The 22,186-nt window shown below is 40.8% G+C and overlaps 1 protein-coding gene across 5 annotated transcripts; it reads left to right on the top strand.

Annotated features, from left to right (window-relative positions):
* The first annotated feature begins 1,284 nt into the window (after positions 1–1,284).
* Positions 1,285–21,940, top strand: nfat5a (nuclear factor of activated T cells 5a). 5 transcript variants are annotated; one of them, XR_009925299.1, is made up of 13 exons: positions 1,285–1,574; positions 9,603–9,731; positions 12,159–12,786; positions 12,930–13,113; positions 14,164–14,354; positions 14,445–14,617; positions 14,891–15,025; positions 15,147–15,199; positions 15,343–15,475; positions 15,885–16,069; positions 16,158–18,288; positions 18,461–20,281; positions 20,396–21,940. XR_009925299.1 is itself a non-coding variant. In XM_062420112.1 (12 exons), exons 1-12 carry the CDS (start codon positions 1,502–1,504, stop codon positions 18,865–18,867), a joined length of 4,422 nt encoding a protein of 1,473 aa, XP_062276096.1. In that variant the 5' UTR covers positions 1,285–1,501; the 3' UTR covers positions 18,868–21,940. The 5 variants fall into 5 exon arrangements, 4 of the variants coding, with proteins under 4 accessions (XP_062276096.1, XP_062276098.1, XP_062276100.1 ...); XM_062420112.1 differs by having other exon boundaries at positions 18,461–21,940; XM_062420116.1 differs by lacking the exon at positions 1,285–1,574 and adding an exon at positions 11,548–11,587 and having other exon boundaries at positions 9,609–9,731; positions 18,461–21,940.
* The last annotated feature ends 246 nt before the right edge of the window (positions 21,941–22,186 follow it).

Raw genomic sequence — 22,186 nt, 5'->3', positions numbered from 1 at the left:
AAATGTTATGTTGTGAGACAAGCTAAGCAGGACAAATCAGTGAGGAAGTATGCTGAATTTTGCTTTTGTAAAGATCAGGTGAAGTTTTTGACAATGGTAATTAAATGTAATGCTGCTGGAGTACAAAGAAAATCGACAAAATTGTAGATGCAGCGAGGAGATTTCAGGGTGTTTCTGGAGAAGGTGTGCAGCAGCTGTTAAGAGAAGTTCTCTCAAACACCTGAACAAGAAGAATATATAACAGAGTGGGAAGTGGTTATTATAATTTTATTTACTTGAATCCAATTTTGTTTTGGTTTTGATTTGAACATTGAGAGATACTTGTCTTTAAATAATATAGATGGTATTATTATTAGTTTGTCGTCTTGTGCAGGCACCTCAGAACAGGAAGAAATGTCTCATCAAAACCTAAAAATACATGAAACAGACACACCAGACTGCCTACAGAGCTAGGAGTTTATTTTAGTTTGCAATTTGCTGAAACAGGTATAGGCGAAAATCCTGAAAGATACATATACTGGTGTCTTTCATGGTTATTTCTGTGTTTATGAACATAATGCATTGTGGTTTTTCGTTGTGTAACCTGTTGTTTTATTTAGCTAATGGGTAGAATCCTATATACAGCTGTTTCTGATGTCCTCTCTGACAGTAGTTTTTTAACTTTAATGAAAGATGTTTGCATTATTTCACAGACACTTCCAATGCACTACACTTTATAGTGTCTTATCAAAGCTAAGAGTAATTACGTTAATAGTTGCGTTGGTTACTAAATCCTAATGTCCTCTTCTATCATGAAATTTTGAAATATTTTTCTAAAATGTTAGGCTACATACATACATTCTATACACATTTCTCTGAACTTTGACCTTTCACCAAACAAATGTCTCGTTGCCATGGCATCAGCCTCCTCATGTCTTATTCCGTCATTGGTACAAATGTGGTAACATTTCACTGCACCAGCTTGGAGAAATCTTATTTGGAGACCCCCCCTCCAAGACCAACTATTACACAGATACATTTCTCTGAACTTTGACCTTTCACCAAAAAAATCCCTCAATTGTTTAGTTCACAGTTGCCATGGCATCTGCTTCCTCGTGTCTTCTTCTATAACTGGTTCAAATTTTGTTACATTTCACCGCATCAACTTGAAGACCTTGATGATATTTTCTCCTCAGCTGTGTTGTGAGCAATGCGCAGGCTCGCAGGCACAGAGAGGGGAGGTGCCAGGAGGTGGGCCGACCAGCAGTGTGTTTGTGTGTGTTCGTCTCAACGTAGCACGAAATGTGTCTCCTCTTAGCAAAGACACACACCTACGTGAGACGAGCTAGTTAACGTTTTTTTTTACTAGATATTTAAAGTTTTGCTTTTATCGCCTCACGCTTGTTCAAATGTAGTACTTTGTATATTAAAACATTCCGCTTGTAAAAAAAACGCATTATTTATTGGGCGACTTCGTTTCTCCTAAAGTGTCCGCTTCCCCTCCCCTCGATGAAGCGCTGCGATGCCCTCTGATTTTATATCCCTCCTTAGCTCGGACCTCGACCTCAATTCCCCCAAATCTCTATACTCAAAAGGTAAGATTATGCTAAATAAAGGTGACAACTGCGACACTAACCTGTTTTGTCCTGGTTTAATCACAAGCAACATGAATGTCTTAGTGGCCCCTGTTAAGCTGCTAGCTTAGCAGTGGTTAGCTTTTCTGCTGTTAGCCAGTTTAGCTAGTTAACGTTAGCTACATTTGGCGACTACCTGGCTGGGTAGCTGTCCATGTCACATGCATAGCATAGCACGGTACGCTTGGCCACACCTGTAGTGTCGTAGATATCATTGATAGGGATGGATTGGTGATGCTGTTTTGTTATTAGTAAGTGGTATGATAGCCTAGCATTATGTTAGGAAGCTGACATACTATAAGCTAGCCGCAGCTACGTGGGGTCGCTCTCCAGCCACCACATTGTTCAGTGGTTTAACGTACCTAAGTATTGGTGGGATTTTTGCAGAGGTGTGTGCCTGTGTGCTCATGCATGTGTGTATCGCGAGAGAAACCCCTAAAAAGTAGTGCATGTGCGGCTTGTTCTTTTTTTGTTCACCTTGTTTGGTTTGAGTGTGAGTGACAGTCCCTCTTGTTTTGGATGGAATTGAGCCAGAGTTATCCTTCTCACATGCTCTGGTTTCAGAGAAAGAATGAAGTTACTGGCACTTCAAAGCTCAAGGCATTACATCCAGCTGCCAATATAAGGGGTGTTGCCAGGGGGAGGTGGGGGCGACCCATGCCACAATTTAGTCTATCATAAGCGCTGTAACACGTGTCCGGCAACTGTTCTGTTATTATTAGGAGGGTGTTGCTGCATCATCCAGGAACTAATGCAGACTAGCACAGCCTTGACGCCTGTTGTGGTCATCTGGGTTAGTGGTTTTGAACTGAATTTCAGCAGCCCTTTGTAGGTTAATTTCCTGGCTGTTAACAATTGCATCAACTTCATGTGTAATTGAAACTGTCTCTGAATCTGCCCCTCAGCACTGGCACCTATCGTGCTATTGTTTATTCATGAGTAGGCCTTGTATGTTGAGTGTTGTTGTGGACTGCTCTTAAGGTGGTAATGTAACCTGAGTATGATTGCCACTGGTTCAAAGATACTGCAGCAGTAACAGCTAATACAGTCTTTACTTGTCTGACCTGCTGGTGCCACATCTGTTTGGCTGCTATGTATAGGGTGCTCATGAACCAGCAGAAAACATTGCTCTGTGACCCTGAAATGCTTAGTTGAGCTTGCCATATGGTCGCACACATGATTACTGTTTATTTATATCTCAGTAATTGGGTGTACTTGTGTTGGGGTCAAGGTAGCACTCTTGCTAATCGAAGATGTAGTGCGAGACTTCATGCATATTGGGGCTGGAAGTGAGAAGGGACATCTGGCCAAGTTGTGTTTTGGTTTGCCAGAGTACATTGCAACATTTTGTTGGTTAGACTTGGTTCTGGCTCAAAATTTAGCAAATGTGAAACCTCAGTTGTGACCTTCTGAACCTTGATCTTTGTTTGTGTTTGTGTGCCAGGTTTAAGCAGGTGCATGAAACCTCATTTCTGACTCAGGCTCCAGAAAGCACAGACAGAGACTTGTGTGGTCTAGTTACCTGTCATTTAAAAAGTCTTGTTTTTTTAACATTATAATTTATTAACACAACAGAAATATGACAGCTCTGTTTGAGCTTTATTTTGAGGAAAAAATAAGCATATCTTTTAACATGGTGGAGTGTTTGATTAAAAAAAGTGCTGCTTTAGCATTTGCTGGGAGGTAATCTGCATTGCATCATCAGCTTTTTTTTTTTTCTTCCTCCAACTTCAAGTCGAAACATGGAATGTTCATTTTAGTGCAGACATATTTTAGCCATGCTTGACACAGATACTGTATTTTCTTACCCTGACCCTTTTTGAAATAAAAAGACTTTATAGAAGTTTCTGTCAGAGGAAAAAAATCCTTCAGTATCATTGTGATAAACTTGAGCTGTAACATCAGTATGATTAAAATCCATTATGTAGGACAAACACACAGACCCTGTATTGCTTTTCCTTATATATGTGATCTGACTGTGAAACAACACTGTAGTGTACAAGAAGATAATTAGATACACTGCAAACATAACCAGGTATTTGGAGGCTTTTAATTTATTTGGTAAAAAAGTAGTTACCTGTGTTCCTAAATTGTTCCTATTGCAGTTAGCATTTTATCCAGAGAAACTTATAGTATTTCTGCAAAGATGTCCCTGTGATTTTATGTAGTTTCCCAAATCTGTGAGCACCACAAATTAAACTCCATTCACTCCCATTGTATTGGAGTGAAGGCAGAAATTTCATAGACAAAACACAAAACTGGAAAAATGCATCCAAAACCATCCATGTGGCTAGTTAACCCAGGCAGAGAAAATACTGGGTGAACTGATCCTTTAAGAGCTTGTTTTCATCACAGCTTCAGAAAAAGCAGTTTATCTGTTTTTCATTTTTGTACATTATGCAATCAGCACTGGAAAGAGTAGAATTCATCATCGTAAACATGAAATCTGAGAATACTTTTGTTCTTTTGTTACTGAATTGTGCCTGATTTGACTTGTTATACCTGTGCATGCATTTTTTTGGTTGTTTCCTGTCAGTCACCTAAGACATAAGAAGAAATGAAATTCTCCACCTGGAAATAATCCCTTTAAAAGCATGCAGACTCATAACTTTTACTGACACGTCCATGTCTGTTGATTGACTGCACCTTTGTTAGTACAGTGGTTAATTTTAGATTTTAAGTTGTCCAACACAATGCTCAGCCTTTTAGAAAGGTCAAAATACATATGGCATGCATTGGCGGAAACTAGATGCACATGGTGGTATGACATTAGCTGAACCCACTGCTCTCACAGGCAGACACACAGAGAACTGAATACAGTATGTAGCCATTACCTGAAAGGATATTTCTTTACAGGGTAAACAAAGATGCTGTAAGAAGCCAGAAATTGCACGCTCTGTGGTTTTAGTGCAGTGACTAGCTCTTTTGTCTGTTCTCTGGCTTGAGCATATCGTTATGTGTTCAAGAGTGTAATTAAAGCAGCCATTGTTGGGCACCGAGATACATTCTTGGTCTGCATATTGTTTTATTTGCAACAAAAACATTGCAGTTCTGAATTGTCTATTCATCTGTCATCCCCCATCTTATTCCCAAGCCAGCTGCAGAGAATAAAAATGGACTGGTGGCCTTGCCATTTGGCAAAACTGGCATGTGTAATGTGAGCAGTGCATAACTATGAGATGAGGTCATTTAATTGTTGTAAGCGTAGGTTAAAGTCACTCCACCCCCCTGGCTGGCTAGTGTGTTACAGCCTACTTCTGCGAGCATTCTCCAACAAGCTTGTTGAACATACACTTATACAGATGTCATCTGACTTCTATAAAAGCAAATAGAGACCAACATCAAAATCCATTCCAGGAATATAATCAGTAACCAGTATGCACTTGGGAACTGTGGGAAGTTAAACTGTTTTTTTCTTTTTAACTGAGGTTTATCTAAGAGTCAAGACTAACCTCATATTTTCTCTGGTAAAGTAACTCTTTCTGAAGCTTTTCTCAGTTAATCACATATTTCTGCTAATGCTTTGATTAAAATGTTAAGATGGTTTACAGTAAGGCCATTTCTCCAGTAACCAAAGACTGAATGATGTGTTTTTGTTGACTTTTTTTGTGTACTGCAAGAATGTGTAATAGCCTCGAGAAATCACCCCGTTCTTTCCACAAAATATGAGAAGAAAAGTGAAAGTGAAAGAAAAGCATCACACACAAAATACTTGATCTCTCATCAATTTTATGAACAGCTTTTTTGACAACAATAAAACACATTTGGGGTCTTTGGCTTCATTCCTGAATACTGAATGTTTTTATTCGAATCATTGTGTTTATACACGGAAGTTTTGCATTACTGTCAGCATCACAAAAGTGGGGGTTACCGAGCCTTGTTGATTGTTTTTCTTTAATCTTCCACCAACATGCCACAGTTTGTATATACAAACACTGTTTTGCATACTTTTCACTCTCTGCCCAGTCTGGTGCATGAATATATGAAAAACACTGAATGAAATCTAGAAGGTCCCAAGTGAATGACTGAACAGCATTCTCACATGTTAATCGATTTATGTTCACAATGATTTACTTCCTCTTGAGCTTTACATAATTAGACAAAATATTACATATGACTCTAACAAACTTCTTAGTCCACATGTAAACAAATGTCCTGAATGTGTGGCAGGCACACAGTCATCCCCATCATTGACTTTTATGGGCGATTACCTTCATTGAAGTTTTGTTTATTTGCAAGCCTGTAAAATATGTGATCTTATAAAGTTCTTTTGGGCAGGATGTCAGTGGAATTGCTGGATGTGGTTCAGACGAACAAAAACTGGGGCATAAATAATAGTTGGAGCCCCTGTAAGCTGTAACAGTGCTAGTAAGTAAAGTTTTAAGTACATTTTTTTAGATTTCTTTTTTTCTTTCTGATTTTCATTTTGGAGAATCTGAAACATCACTAGACTAAAATGTGTGTTTAAGAAGTTTATCTCTGATGGTTAACAGTGTGGTGTATTTACGCGTTTATGAACATGGCCTTGTGACTTTATTGATGAGTGCATGTGTCCTTGTGCAAATCCCATGGAAAAACAAAGAAACTTATTTACAATCTTATTTTAAACTTATTTACAATGTCTAAACCAAAACTTCCCCATACTGTACAGTTACAAATTGTAGGTTCATCTGTTGCAAATTTTACATGGAGTTACATGTTTCAGTTGAAAGCAGGAGGAAAATGTATGTGAGCAGAAACTACAGATAGTTAAAGCATATTTGTAATACAACTTAATTCTGTGTCGGTGCCACTGTACTCTGTGACATGCAAAAACACGAAGAGTCAGTGACTTACACCCCATTCAGACCAGTGCAGTGACATGGTTTAACCCAGTGTTGACATATTTTGAGCAGGTCTGTTTGGATGCCATCCAAACTGGCTTTGTGACCCTCCTCACAGTCTGGATTGGACACTGCCCAGCTTTGATGAACCATTTGTTATCTTAATTATGTAATCTAGAGAGTATGTAATTAGCCTGCTGTTGCAGAAGCAAAACTGTGAATGGTGACGACATTTGTTCATTTGTGAATGCGTGTTGTCACATGTGAATGAGTTCAAGGCAGGTTGAACACACTCAGTAGACTCAAATAGGGATGTCCCGATCCAGCTTTTTGCACTTCCGATCCGATACCGATATTGTAGCTTTTAGCATCGGCCGATACCGATACCGGCCGATCCAAGCATGTATTAAAGATTAAAGATATTTACTTATTTTGTTGTTATACTCATGTTGAAAAGGGTTTTACTCTTAAGAACAACTAGCCAACTTAATTAGGTTAGTTTGAATAATCCACAATGGTTGGTAATAAGAAGCTGACCTGTTTATTCTTAACAGGGTTAAATAAACACAAAATAGACAAAATAATAAATAGTCAATTAACCACACAAACTGAATTGGCATCAGTGCTCTGCTCTTGAACAAGAAGAGTGTAAACCAAGGCTTAAAAAGCCATCAGTGCAAACAATATTGTAAACTGTATGAAAAAAGCAAAACACACAAAACAGCTGAGTAGAAAATAAATAGTGGGATGCTGGACAGGTCGCTAGGTGTGCTGAAAAACGCGGACCGGATTTGGGGGGAAAAGCTGAAAAAAACTGGAATGGATTACCTACATCGGTGCGCTGGACCGGAGTTTTGAAAAAAAACTGGATCGGGAGTCCGGATCGGGATTTTCCCGTGCAGGCCGATCCGATATTGATATGCATTTTTTTGCTAATATCGGCGGCCGATCCGATCCAAATGTCGGATCGGGACATCCCTAGACTCAAATCAGACACACATCTCTTGTGTGAAAAGGGTAGTAGTCAAGACTGAGGTCATGCTGGGTTGCCAGTCAATTTTCGAATACATCCATGCACAAAGGCTCACTTTCTTTACACCATGAACAATGCACAATGGACACAGATGAAGGGCTACCGTGACGATCACACACACGTTGCTATTTTCTTCAAGACAGCATTAAAGTTTGTTATATGGGCTGTTTTCTGAGACACTTCGATTTATAGGGATCTTTGGTTTGTCATTCTGTTGTGTAATGACACTTCTCTGGTTTTCTTGTTTAAAAGGGACAGTTCACCCAAAATTAAAAAGTTGCTGATCGTCGACAGATCTCATTGTTTCACTGAGAAATACCTGTTGTCTTTCTAATGGCACCTAAGAACAATGTTCACAACAAGATGTATGAATTATCATGACTCCGTATTTGAAAAGAAACATAACTGATGGGTTTTTCCAAATGTCATTTTTTAGGTCTTGGAACAGCTGAAATCTAATGTCATGTCATTCAGCTCTGCTGTAATGGGATTTTCAGCTGGCAGTATCTCAGAGCCCTGTAGATGGATAAACACGTTTCATTGTAATTCTGTTGGAACTATCCCTTTAAAACAGATTACAGCTGGATAAGCAGCAGACCATGGAGTGAGCCTCCATCTCAATGCTTTAGGTTTGCTCTTCTGTATTTGTCTGCACTAGTTCTTGTGTGAACTGTGACTTCGTTTTGTCACTCCCTCAACAGCGTCGCTGACGTCACAGAAGTGCGAGATCATGTGTCTTTTGTGCATGTGTGTTTCTCCATTCTGCTGGTGCAAAGTCATAGCTGAGTATCAGATGACTACTACACATGCTAGGTGCCGCTAATGAGAAGCTGAAATATCCATGTCAGGGTGTTGATAGGTCCCTGTTTCTTAGCAACCAGACCACCTAATCATCTGTTTATCTAGCATCAAATGTGGTTTGTTCCAGGACGGCTGCAGTGGTTGGTTATAGTCTACAAGGAGTTGGTTATGAAGAAACGTGTTTTATTACACTAAACATCATGGTAGGATAATTTAATCCATGACAAGATATCCTATGTTGTGTTAGTTTATTTGTAGATGTGGGAAACATTTCAATCATCAGACCTGCTTTCAGTCCATTCCAGGATTGCTTCAACACATTTGTTTTTTAGAGAACAAGGAAACATTGAGTCAACATGAGTGGAATACAGCAGTATTATAATTATTTCCAACAAGACGTGCATTAGAGAAAGTGAAGTGAAAGTTCCTACAGTTTGGGTGTTTGGCACTGAAAGGCTGTTTTCACATGCATCAGTGGAAATTTTGAAAAATAGATTTTTAGAGGTGGGCCAATGAGCAGGATTTGTGGCATCAGAATTAATTTGGAAGCCAATTGTAGTCCAATATTTAATAATCAAGTTACCCAAGTGTGATGTGGAAACTTGAAGTGTAAAGCAGGAATATTTGAAGTAGGAGACATCTTGTGCCCAGAAGTTAAACTTCTGAAATTAACAATATTTGCGTTTTCGTAGATTCTGGAGGGAGATGGAGAAAATGCCATTTTAAGAATTTTAAAGTGGTAGTTATCCTTTTTTGTGGAAAGACCATATCAGACACATTTTAATGTACCAAGCAGAGCACTTTTATATGGTTTAATATATGCCAGGAGGGGATCTTTAACTATTGAGACAATAACATCTTGTGTTCAGTACAGTCTGAAAATATGGAGCCAGCAGCAAGTGGTCATATTTTTCTTACTGCATCTTAAGGAAATTCAGCATTGGCTTCAGTTGTCAGTCATAATAATGGTAAATGCTAAATATATGCTGCCTCAAACTTGAACCCTTGAGTTCTTTTGCTTGATACTGGACGTTTAGTATGATATGTTTGTTGTCCAAGGGGTTTAACTTGTAGTACACCATTTCTAATTTAGTAACAGCTAACACAGAGATTGTTTTCTTCTTTTAAAAACGGTGAACAATTTTGCCATAAAATGTACATCATTTCATTAATGGCATATTCCACCATTTCTAAAAATGCACATAGTGCAACGGCTGAACTCAAAGCTATCAGGATTTCCTTTTTTTTTAGTTATTGGTCCTGTCATAAAAATAATCTAATTTATGTTTCTCAGAACTGAATTTACCCTCTCTTCCTCATCCTTTATGGCAGAGTCGGTATATGACCTCCTCCCCAAAGAGCTCCAGCTCCAGCCGTCGTCCACCCAGACAGACCCACCCACCATGAGCCAGAAGAGTGGGGGAGAGGCGGGACCTCCCCCCTCTGCAGCCTTGGCCTCAGGTGAGGCGCCTACTCAGCCGATGAAAACCATGGGTTTGGAAATCTGGGATCAGTTTGCCCTTACCAAATTATTTCCCAAGGCAGTAGGGGAAAAGAAACAAATATGGCCTTGTATCAGTGTCTTGGGGCAACTTCACCCTTTCACCAGTTTCTTTGATGATTCATATTTCTGACTGAATGAAATCCGTATAGAGTAGTATACTATTGCAAAACTATTGCAATACTGATGGCATAACAAGGCACGGTCATATTAGATTTCACTTTGGTATCTCGGGGATTTCCCTGAGGGGGCAAGTTGTGGAAGCTGATTTTTACAATTGAAAACTCAACCTTTATTTAAAAAATATTTTAGGGTTGTCAGTTTTTAAAATATTGTGTTACAACAAAGAAATCAATTAATGAACATCTGTTTGTGTTGCTGTCTTGGTTAGTCTGGGGGCCTGTTAGCCTGTCTGACACTGTCAGTATTAGGTGACCTGTAAGGTACTTATTTAAGTTTATGTGACAAACGCGTACTTTTATAATCCTAGCAGCAGCATGGCAAGAAGGATTGTTTATAATGACTGTGTGTGCTGCTGGGGGCATGATTTTCACCCAAACTTCAATAAGAGCCTGCTGCTCTTTATCAACCCAGTTAAATTACTAAAATTGAACTGAAAGTGAAAAAAATCTATATTTAAAAATGATAAACTCAGTTAATAGCTGACTAGCCTGCACCATGCTACTTACATTGGCTATAATTTAAGAATCTGAATAGCTTCTTTTTTCAATAAAATCATACACAGTCCTCTTTTGCCTGGAAAGTTTTTATTATGAATAACTCCTCCAAGAAATGTTGTGTTTGCATTACCAGCATGCTAGCATAGTTTATTCTTTCTCATTTTACTCAATTTTTCTGCCGTACTTTTTCCCTGTGATGCTTGTGCTAATGTTTTGGGGGGTTTTGTCACTTAGCTTTTTAGGCAGTTGAGAAATGCATTTGGGTCCAACTTTAGAGATACAGCTTAAACAATCACGCATCTGGGATATCCCTTATGTCATGACATTATATTGCTGATGAGTATGTAGTGTATGGCATTTCAGTTGTGTAGCTTGTATTATTATGATATATTTTGCTTTATTTCATCAAAGCACTTTGAACAACACAGCACTTTTTAATTAACTCATCTCTGTGAAGATGTTGGTCTGTAGTTTTTGTAGGTTGATTTTTAAAATGCCCCAACAGTAAAAGTTCCCGAACCAGCCTATGTGCATTTTGTCATTCAATAGGAGGCCATCATATAAATTATTGAGGTTTCAAACTAATTGAGCGTTGCAGCTAATTTTAGTAATAATGAAGATTCTGTCTCTTTATGAAACAGTGAAGTTGCCCCTAGCAACCATTGGACTGTCATTTAAATGTCATTTAGCAAACAAAATAAATTTGGTCTGATCTTGGATCATGGTTCAGGGCAGCCGACATCAGTCACACTTGTGAATAATTATAGTTAGGAGTTTCATCTACAGAGCAAACTAACTGCTCAACAGTCATGTTGGAGAGCGCTTTTGTTAACGCTACTTTTTCACTTTCCTGTCTGACCCAGCTGGCCCTAAGCAGTGCTGATCAAGAGCATGACTACTGTAATGTCCCTCAGATCATCATTAACCAAATATACATGCATAAAAGTGTCTATACTATACTATACTATAAATAGTCAACTTCAAAAGTTACTGCTTCCTTCAGTATTTTAATTCATCCAATTTACTGATTGACAGAAGTTGAGTCTTGAATGATCAGCTCTCTTGTTGCTCATTGGCTGTCTCGTTTTTATTGCAGGAAGTTCCCTCTGAGGCAGGGAGTGTCTGCATATAAAATGGTCTGCAGTTCACTGCTCCATAGGTCAGAGGCTTGTTTATTCTGTCTCCATGGCTACGCTCAGTCCCAACCAAATCTTCCAATTGGCATGCGCAAACTACTTTTTACTACTGAATGCACATTGCACAAACTGTACTGTAACCCTGGCAAATTTAATTTGGCGCCACATTACCAGCTTGCAAATTTGGCTGTACAAGAAAGTTTGACCAGATTTTGTTATGTTTATTTCTGGCAATGTGTATGTAACAATTTGTAGCTTGCTTTTGTTTTTGTAAACAAAGCATGTCAGTTTTGTCACATTGATTTTAATTGAGAAAGGTTTTGTAGGAATCAAAACATTGTGGGACCTATAGTACCCTTCTCAACTTTAACTTCAGAATATTTTATCAATGCTTGACAGCTCTCGCATGCACAGTGAGGGCATAGGACCCACAACAGTCTTTTGAAATTAGAGTTGGGAAGAGGGGAAATCAATACAAATCATGCACAAATTCAGCTGCTTGAATGGGACTGCTAGCCTGCTCTGTGCTGAACATATGTTCTAACTTATTTATCTGTATATACTACTACAGATGCCACCTCTTCCACCTCCAGCCCCTCTGCCTCTTCCTCCGTGGCCATGGGAGTCCCATGTTCTGGTCTCTCCACTGGTTCCTCTACCTTACCCTCAGAACAACTCAAGGTTCCCCAGCATCTCCACTCCACTGGAGGGGATGGAGCTGGAGCAGAAATGCAAGGTATGGAGGGTGCTGTATCTGCCCCCAACAGAGGCAACAGTGGAGCAAACACTGCAGCAGGAGATGTAGGGTCAGGGATCGTAGTCCAGCAGCCTCAGAACACCCCATCAAAACGGAGGCCTGTATTGAGCATATCCCCACCACCTGAGGATCTATTTGACGACAGCCAGATGTCTTGCCAAGATGAGCCCACCATATCTGGTCCGACAGGTCCTGACTCTGAGCATAGTAGCAGCATGTGGGCTGATGACTCGGTTTCCAACTTCAGCTTGATTAGCTCCATCTCCTACAATGACAACACAGAGGTGCCGCGCAAGTCTAGAAAACGAACCCCTCGCCAGCGACCTGGGCCGAAGCCTGCTCCTCCAGAGGACAGCATGGATGTGTTTGATGCTGACAGCGCCAAGGCACCTCACTTTGTCCTATCACAGCTGGGCCCAGACAAGACCAGTCCTATGGCCAGGTGGGGTGACCCTTGTCCAATGCACATTCTCTCAGTTCCTCTGTCCCTCTGTAGGGATACAGTAAAGGTCCTTCAGTTGTATTTTGTCTGGGGTAAATGAATGTCTGGAAGTCATATTAATGTAATTTTTTGTTGCCCTGCAGCTCACTTGAGTCAGGGACTGCAGTGAAGGGTGGGTCATTGTCTACTCAGTTCCCCCAGAGGAGTGATGGGAAGGAGTTAAAGATCCTGGTGCAGCCAGAGACCCAGCACAGAGCTCGCTATCTGACTGAGGGCAGCCGCGGTTCTGTCAAAGACCGCACGCAGCAGGGATTCCCCACTGTAAAGGTTTGACAAAGAAGGCCACTGGCTGCTTGTTGACACGGAATAAATAATAACTTGAGTTGGAGCTGACTGAATTAGGCCAAAAATACACAGGACACAGAGTGTGAAGTAATGTGCATAAGATGGTGAACATTGGCTGAGGCACATCAGAAGCATTCACTCTAACCACCACCCGTGTGCACATATTTGTTCTGAACTAGTTAAGACATTGCAATGGGTAGCCTCTCTTATTTTGCACAGTAAACAGTTTAGTGATAAATCAGCAACAGAGCCTATTTTAAAAAGGCAAACAATTGAAAACCAGTTTATCCTACAGTCTTTTCCTATCGCAGATCAATCTGAACAAGGAAGTGACAGAATAGCATTTTACCATTGCTAATTAATAAGGCACTCAAGTACCATTGACTGCTCCATGTGGCATGCCCATGCTCAGTGGTCAACAGATAAACTGGCTGTGTTGGTTAGATTCCAATTGGCATTGTGTGTAATGTGTGTAGTACTAAACCAGACTACCTTGAAATGTATGTTTATTATTATTGAAACAATCCAGAACAATGAAATACTGCATATTCCAAAAATAAGCTGTCAGTTATGATATTAGTTAGGAACTAGTTACATTCACTCACCCATTCACACACACACAGTCTCTCACTTTGGAGCTCAATTTGCCATTCATAAGACCCTTTTCTTTATCCATTTCTGCTTGTTTTCCAATACCTTCCTTATTTCCAAACTACAGGCCGGGACAAGGGTCAGAATGTTTGTGCGTTAATTGTGCATTAAAAAAATAGTGCCATTAAAATTAATTTGCGTTAACTTTGACAGCCCTAACTTATATATGCATTGTCCATGCACAATCAAGCTTTTTTCAACGTACATGGTTTTTGAGTGCACAAGTTGGTTAGCATGGATGCCTTAGTAAAGATGCATTGTTCTGCCTCATTTCAAAATTACTCCATGATGAATGTGCTTTGGGCTCAAAACATTACTTTTTTAAATAGTGTCCTGTTTTCTATTCAAACTATTTACACATGATTTCTTTTTTGTCCCCAGTTGGAGGGTGTGAGTGAATCAGTTGTGCTGCAGGTGTTTGTTGCCAATGATGCAGGTAGAGTGAAGCCTCATGGTTTCTACCAGGCATGCAGGGTGACAGGACGCAACACTACTGCTTGCAAGGAAGTGGACATAGAGGGCACTACTGTTATTGAGATCCCTCTGGAGCCCAGCAGTGACATGACACTGGCGTAAGTCGTTTTTTTTCTGGAAAATTCAACATTAGTTAATACACTGTTGATGTTTAAGAGGACTTAAAACATCTTTTGATATGTCTACAGGGTGGACTGTGTAGGAATTTTGAAGCTGCGCAATGCAGATGTGGAGGCCCGTATTGGTGTGGCAGGATCCAAGAAGAAGAGCACCCGTGCCAGGCTGGCTTTTAGAGTTAACATCCCCCAATCTGATGGATCAGTTCTCACGCTACAGGTCCCCTCATCACCCATCCTCTGCAGTGAGTAGCATAGGCACAGCATTAAACTAAAAAATAAATCACTCTAAAGCTACAAATCTAATAGCCACCACCAGACTTCATGGTGAGCAGATAGTGTGTTTGTGTGATGTGTGATGTTTGACTTTCAACAAACATAGCATTTAGTATGATGGCCATAGACCTCTCATTTGGTCATCTGACCACAGAACCTTCTTTCTTTTTCTCTGAGTCCTCCCCATGCCTTTAGGCAAACACTAGCCCAGAGTTTTCTTTAATTGCTCTATCATTCTCCAGCCCAGCCGGCAGGAGTGCCAGAGATCCTGAAGAAGAGTCTTCACAGCTGCTCAGTGAGAGGAGGAGATGACGTTTTTATCATTGGAAAGAACTTCCTCAAAGGAACCAAAGTTATTTTTCAGGAGAACATTGCAGGTACTGTAGCCAGCTTGTCGGTGTTTTCTTCAGTTGTATCTTAATTTCATTAGGGTAGACATGGTTTCTGCATGTAAACCTCTGCTGGACAGTGAAAATATTTTTGTTGTTTCATTTGTAGATGATAATTCCTGGCAAGCTGAAGCAAAGATTGACATGGATCTTTTCCATCAGGTGAATGCAACCAAACATGTATATTCCTTGAATGTCTTCAATAAAGGAAGCTACTGCTAGAGCAACCTGTCTGCTTTCATTGACCATATTGTTTATAAATTCTAATAATTAATTACCCCTTTTGGATCTCTACTCCTCTCCAGAACCATTTGATAGTGACAGTCCCTTCATTCCACAACCAGTCAATCACTTCTCCCGTTTCTGTGGGAATCTTTGTGATGACCAATGCTGGTAGATCACATGATGCCCAGCCCTTCACCTACACTCCAGACTCAGGTACAGTCTATGTTTCTATCAGTTTATCCCTTTTTTGCCCATACAAGGATATACTTTATGGAATTTGAGGCCTTTTATACACTATTTCACAAGAGGTGTAGATTGGGCTTCATGATTGTTTGTATGGTAATCCCACCTTGAAGATACTTCAACCATATTATAATAGTAGGAAAAAATGTTATCTGCATTGACTGTATAAATCAAAACTTTTTTTAGTTACAGCAGATGCATTTAAGTAAAAATCATCAGTACTGTGGAAATGCCAGAATTCATCAGTAACTCACAGATATTTAAATTACAATACACTATTATAGGTTAATAAATTGTGAATCTCAGGGTATAGACTTCAAGAAGGTGCATAGTCCTCTCATATAATTAAACTATCCTGTGTTTCCACTCTTACCGTCAGCTGATAACTCGAACATCCGGACAGTAAAAACAGAGGGACCATCCCTGGTCAAGACGTGTATATTTGATGGTCAGATCAAATCTATGTCCTCTGAGCAAACTGACTGCTCTGGTCAGCCTTCCAAACGGCAAGAGGACACACCAATGGAAGTGTCTAGCAATCCTGCATCCACAGATATCTTCAAGGTAAGATTTCATTGATTCTCAAGACAGAAGAAAATAAAATATCTGGTTTATATTGTGGTTGATAACTGTTTATCTTCTCTTTCCTAAGCCATCCCCCGATCCACTTGTGTCAGTGCAGCAGACCCTGGAGCTCAGCTCTAGTCCTCATCCAGGTGGAGAGTCCTTTCAGAGTCCAATGCCCCTACAACCTGAGGATGTGGAGCTTCCCCAGGCGCCCCCTGTCTTTCCTAGCCTAGAGTCTCTTGGCACCATACAAAAGCAAGACATTGCCCCTGCAGCCTCCTTCCCAGTGTCAGGAGATCCCACAATCCCCCCTGTAACACCAGAAGTCCCTCAGCAATTCCTCAGAGACCCTCAGGAGAGCTTGCCTCCTGAAGGCTCCAACAATACTGGTGAGGTTGTAGTCGTAGCCATGCCTCAAATAGCAGCTTCCTCTCAGCCCCAGCCACAACAGTCACAGGTTCCCCTATTCCCCCAGGAAGGGGTGGCCCAGCTGGAGAGGGCAGTAAGGGAGCTACAGGCTGGAAGTAACACCACACTCCAACAGGTTTTGGAGGCAGCTGTAGCCCAGCAGCAGCTAAACTCTGTGCTGTACAGCCCCACACCCTCTGCAGAATCCCTTCAGCAGCATGTCCAGGAGAACATGAACAGCCTTAGATTGGGAACCACAGAACAGCAACACATACAACAACAACAACAACAACAGCAACAGCAGCAGCAACAACAACAAATACAGCAACAGTTTCAACAGCATCAACAACTGCAACAACAGCAGCAGCAAATCCTTGGTAACCTTCAGCAACAACAGCAGCAACACCTGCAGCAGCAACAGCAGCAAGTCATTGGAAACATGCAGATTCAACAACAGCTTATACTGCAGCCGCAAGACCAACAGCAACTGCAGCAACAGCAAATCATGGAGAATATTCAACAGCAACAGTTGCAACAAAATCAGCAACAGCAAGTCCTTAACAACATCCAACTTCAGGATCAGCAACAAAATCAGATACTTAGCAATTTACAACAGCATCAATTACAACAGCAGCAGCAACAACAGCAGCAAAATCAGTCATTGAGCAATCTACAGCAACAACAACAGTTGCAAGAACAGCAGGTGCTGGAGAACTTACAGCAACACCTTCAGGCTGAGTTGCTCCAGCCGCAGATCCACACCTCCCCACAAGTACAGCAGCCAGTCTCCCTCCTTCAACAGGCTGGAGAGCTGCTCACCATCCAGACCAGCTTCCCAACACAGCCTCCATCCCACACCTCTCCCCCACAGCAGCTCTTTCAGTCCCCCAGGCCTCTTGCAGAGACCCAGGGCTCCCAACAGCAGGTCCAGGCTGCCCTGCTTCAAAATACACTGACTGTTCTGAATAGTGGTGGTCTTAACTCAGAGCAGCAATCCACAGGGTCAGCCCTATACCTGTCCCCAAACACTCAGCCCCAACAACAGCAACAGTTGGCATTCATCTCCTCCATGGAGACGTCTACCAGCCAGCCCCAGTCTGTTGCAATGTTTCAGAATCAACCCCAAGCTCAGCTTTCACAAATGCAGCAACAGAGCACTCCCATGGAGCAGCAACAGTCTCCACAGCAAAACCAAGAACAGCCACCACAGCTTCCAATGGGCCAGCAGGGCTCCTTGTTCCAAAGTATCCCAAACCACTCCCAGACGAACACTGTCCCCCAGAGCCAGCTCTCTCAACAGCAGCAGGCAGGTCTGCTCCTCTGCACCACAGATCTTAACCCCCAAGCTATTCCCCCAACTATCCTATTCAGCACCCAGACTCAAGGCCCTTCCCCTATGGGCAGCATTAGTGTTGGAATTCCTCAGCCAGACCCAGCAGAGCCCATGTCTTTCCAAGACCAGTGCTCCTCAGGCAACAACTCGACATCCACTGAGAGCCAACCACAGAGCCTGTTCCAGGAACAGCAGCCAATGCAAGTGGGCCCAAGTTCCACTCGCGTCCAGAGCAGTCAACCTGTAGAGCTGTTCTTGCCACAGACGTCTCTGTCCAGCCTCCAGAGTACTATTGGCTCACAGGAGTTGAGCAACCAGGCTCCAGCCCCTGGCACGACCATCTTTGTGGTACAGGGAGGTGTGGGTGTGGTAGCCAGCCCTGGCCAGCAGCCCCCAGATCAGCTTTTCCAGACAACTGTGGGTGGAAATGTGGCTCCAGGACAAGCCAACCTGTTTGTGTTTGGCATCCAGAATGGTAAGATGATTTGGTCTTCTCCCCCTCTTAAGTACAGTGAGCATGAGTTCAGTATCTGTGTTGAATTTTTGTTTCCCCAAAGTATTTTTCCAAAGACTCGTTCCAATTCTACAATTATATAAATTACTTACTGTGTGATTACAGTGATTATTTCCATTTCTCTTCCTCGCAGACTCAACCCAGCTGCTCAATTCCTCTGGATCCACCCTGCCAGCCCAGAGCCAGGCCCAGAACTCCAGTCACATGCAGCCTCTCTTGGACCAGCCCATGGCCCAGGCTGCATCCTCAATGCCAGCTGCCATGCACAGCAGCTTACAGAACACCCTTCAGGCACAAATGCAGTCCAGTTTAGAGAACGCCATGCAGACCAGCCTACAGAATACAATGCAGACAAACACACAAACGGCTCTGCAGTCCAGTTTACAGGCAACCATAGAAACAAGCCTGCCAACTCCAATGCAGACCAATCTACAGACACAGATACAGAGCAGCTTACAGAATACATTGCAGTCATCAATATCTGCATCGTCCAACATGGATAAAATTGAGGACCTACTGGAAAGCCTACAGAAGCAGTGATAAATGTTTGGACCATGTGGGCACTAAGGAGAGTGCGTGATATGTAGCTGAGAGTTATACATCCTTGCGTCAACAAACAGACTGGGGGTGTGGTGTTTTGTGTCAATGCCATAAAACTTTTAAAAACTTAAAAATTGAATGCCCCTTTTACCTAAAACCCAAATTATGAGCTCATGTAACTCCTTGTTTTTATGAAATATTTATCATAAATTATAGCCTTCGTACATCCATTGTCCTTGAATTGATGAATCCGCCTTTTGTTATTACCCCTCTTGCAGGATCAGAGAGGTCTGTAATAACTGCTTTATCCACCATTCTCAAAAATGCAGTGTTTAGTTTTCAAGACCGTTTTAATAATGTGAGCCTAAGAGATGGGAAAGCCTACCAGGTTTGGTGGGAAAACTGGAAAGGGATAAAGTATGTCTGTGATGGGAAAATTAATGTGAGATGAGCAGGCAGAATGGTTAAAACAGCCAGCCATATATTGAAAATCAGATTGCACATTGAGTGTCGGACATAGGCTGAATCTCATTTTTTGAATGTGTAAACTCCACACCTTGGCTTTATTCTGAGAGGCAAAGGCTGTAAGACGAGTTTTGTTTAGTTTTTTTCAAGCAGCTGAAAATGGGTTAAGAACACAAACATAATAAATACAGGGATGGAATATTGTCACAACCTTTTTCCAATGGAGAGTACAGTAATTTTTGCAATTAATCAAACCTTGTGTTTGCGTATGTCAACAATTTGACTGAAATCTACTCTTATGAGTAAAGACTGATAAATTATGTACATTTGTAGAACGTTTTACCTCCATCCATATTGACTAGCATGGCAGGAGTCCACACCTGAATTGATCAGGAGGGCAGTTGAAAATGAATAAAGTCCACTCTTTGGAAAAGATTATATGGACTCACTTGTCAAAATGGGGCATGAATACAGTCAGGCATTGTAGTGGATTCCCCCAAGTGCAGAAAGAAGAGGAAAATATTAAACACTCGCAAATGGGATTCAACCTGGTGAATAATGTGACTTGGCCTTTTGTTTTGGCATCTCCCAGTGTTTTCATGTGTTCAGGCCTCATCACTGGGTTTGCAGAAGCTTTCTCGATGAACTTTTTAGAAGCATTCAACTATGTAGTGTGTGTACCTTTTTTTTTTGTGTTTGTTTTTGAAGAAGTTGGTAACCTTTACCAACTTAATGTGGATAGAAAGAAACTTTCCACTAGTGAAAACGGAGTGTTGTGTGGTTTTATAAACATTTTATCTCAAGCACTTTATAACCTCTTTTGTGTAACCAGCTAATCCTTATATCCGTCCACAGCTCTCTACTGACCCAGCTGAATTTGTACTCAGAACCATCCATTTAAAAAAGAAAGAAAAAAAACCCAGAAAGCAGAGCAGTTGTCTTTGTAAAGGTAAATACATCATAACCGAGCATTTTTACATTTTCTCATGTCAGAATATTTTTGAGGTGTAGGACAACTTTGTATAGAATGTCTGCTCACTCTTGAATCCCTCTTTGTATTCAGTCTCAGTGGTCCAGTCAAGTCTGTCAAAAAGAACAGCCATTCCCACAAAAGCATTGTCATTTTTCAGTGTTGGAGTGGTAAGTAGGCCTTTGTGTTTTACACATTGACAACACTTATAATACTGATTAGTTTGTGCATTTAAATGAAGGATTTGCATCATATTTGCTATTTGTACTATTTTACTGTTTCAATCTGTCACTTGAGACTGTTTTACCTTGTGTTGTGTTAGATATTTAAGTTTTTGTCTCAGTGTTGGTACCATGTGCAGCCTGGCACCGTGTGAAGTTGGCATCCAGTAGCCGTCCCTTGTGTTGTGAACAGGGGAGCTCACTGGTAAATGAAATCTCTGTTACATAGAGGCCGCCATTTTGATTCTATCTATGGTGCTATGTGCAGGAGTGATGGGCACTTCTGATGTGATGTTAGTACATAACAGTTTATACTTATATCAATAGCACTGACGTTAATTAAGTTTTTAAGCCGTTTTGGAGAGTTGAGTGTAGAGAGCTGGCTGTTGTTGTGGGGTCAGACTGGAGTGCACCCAGGCATACCAAAGCTCTTGTTGTGAATCGCCGTCATCTTGTCTCATACTTGTCCCTGAGATGCCCTCACAATGTTTACTCATTTATACTTGCTCATTTTTAAATTATGCAGCTCTTACATGGATAGCAATTCAGCATGTTGTTTTGTTCAAGATTTATAAAAGATGTGTAGGTACTTCATGGATCAGTTAATCTCCCATCGACATTTCCACCAATTTGATACTTTACATTTCTCATGACATTGCTTCTTTCCTTTTTTTTGACGCAAAATAATACTGCTGTACTTTCCATATCTACAACAGTAGCCAATTTGGCGTTATCAAAAAGCCAACTTTTGAGAACTATTCAGATGTTATGAATAGCATTGCTCACATGTGCATTTGTTTACATTTTCATAGTCACACTATTTTGTCCTGCAGCTGTTAGTGATCCATTTTAAAGTAACTTATCTTTTTTAGAATTTTGTATCCATGTATCAAAAAGTGTAGAGTATTTTTGTAAAACTAAACTTTTTTTGGTTTATGCTCATAGCACAGAATATCATTGCTGGTATGTTTTCCTGAAAATTAAGCGCAGGTGTATTGTTAAGCGTATGACTGAAATTAGAAATGTAATTAAGTGGACATCAAGCAAATATGTTTAAAAAAAGAAAACTTAGTTCTACTGTTTTAACAATTGATTTACCTAACTTGTATCACATAATACATGGGCTAGGTTTCTGATGTTTCTTATTTTTTTGTTTTACCTTTTTATGTCATGCATCTCAAATGGCACTTTGACTCATCCATTAACTGTAGATCAGGTTAAAGCGCAGTAGTGACGTTTCCAAGCATTCCATTCCTCTTGGGTAGGGGAGTTAAGAGCACATAATGTTGCGGAAGAAGTGCGGAACAGTAATGCCTCTTAAAGCCATACCAACACATACCAACACACAAAGCCAACCTGTGACTTCAGTTTCATGAATGTAATTTTTACCTCATGGTGTGGACATAGAGCTTGCTCTACATCTAACATCGGACCAATTATACAGTTTTAGAGAACATATATTTTGAGGCATAAGAGGATGGGTGGAGTGGCACCAACTGTCATTTGTGTCACTGTACATTCGTCAGATTGTTTTGTCTTGGATTGTGGTGTAATTTCATGTTTTGTTTTGTTTTGTTTTTTACGTCCAGTCGTTTTCATTTTTGGGCAATCCAGGATGCTCAGTCTGACTCTTCAAATAGCCACTTCCACCGTATAAAAACAA

Source organism: Scomber scombrus, chromosome 6 (genome assembly GCF_963691925.1).
Source record: "Scomber scombrus chromosome 6, fScoSco1.1, whole genome shotgun sequence".
NCBI classification, from domain to species: Eukaryota; Metazoa; Chordata; class Actinopteri; order Scombriformes; family Scombridae; genus Scomber; species Scomber scombrus.
Note: the sequence above shows the minus strand (reverse complement) of the source record. Positions and strands in the feature narration are given on the sequence as shown.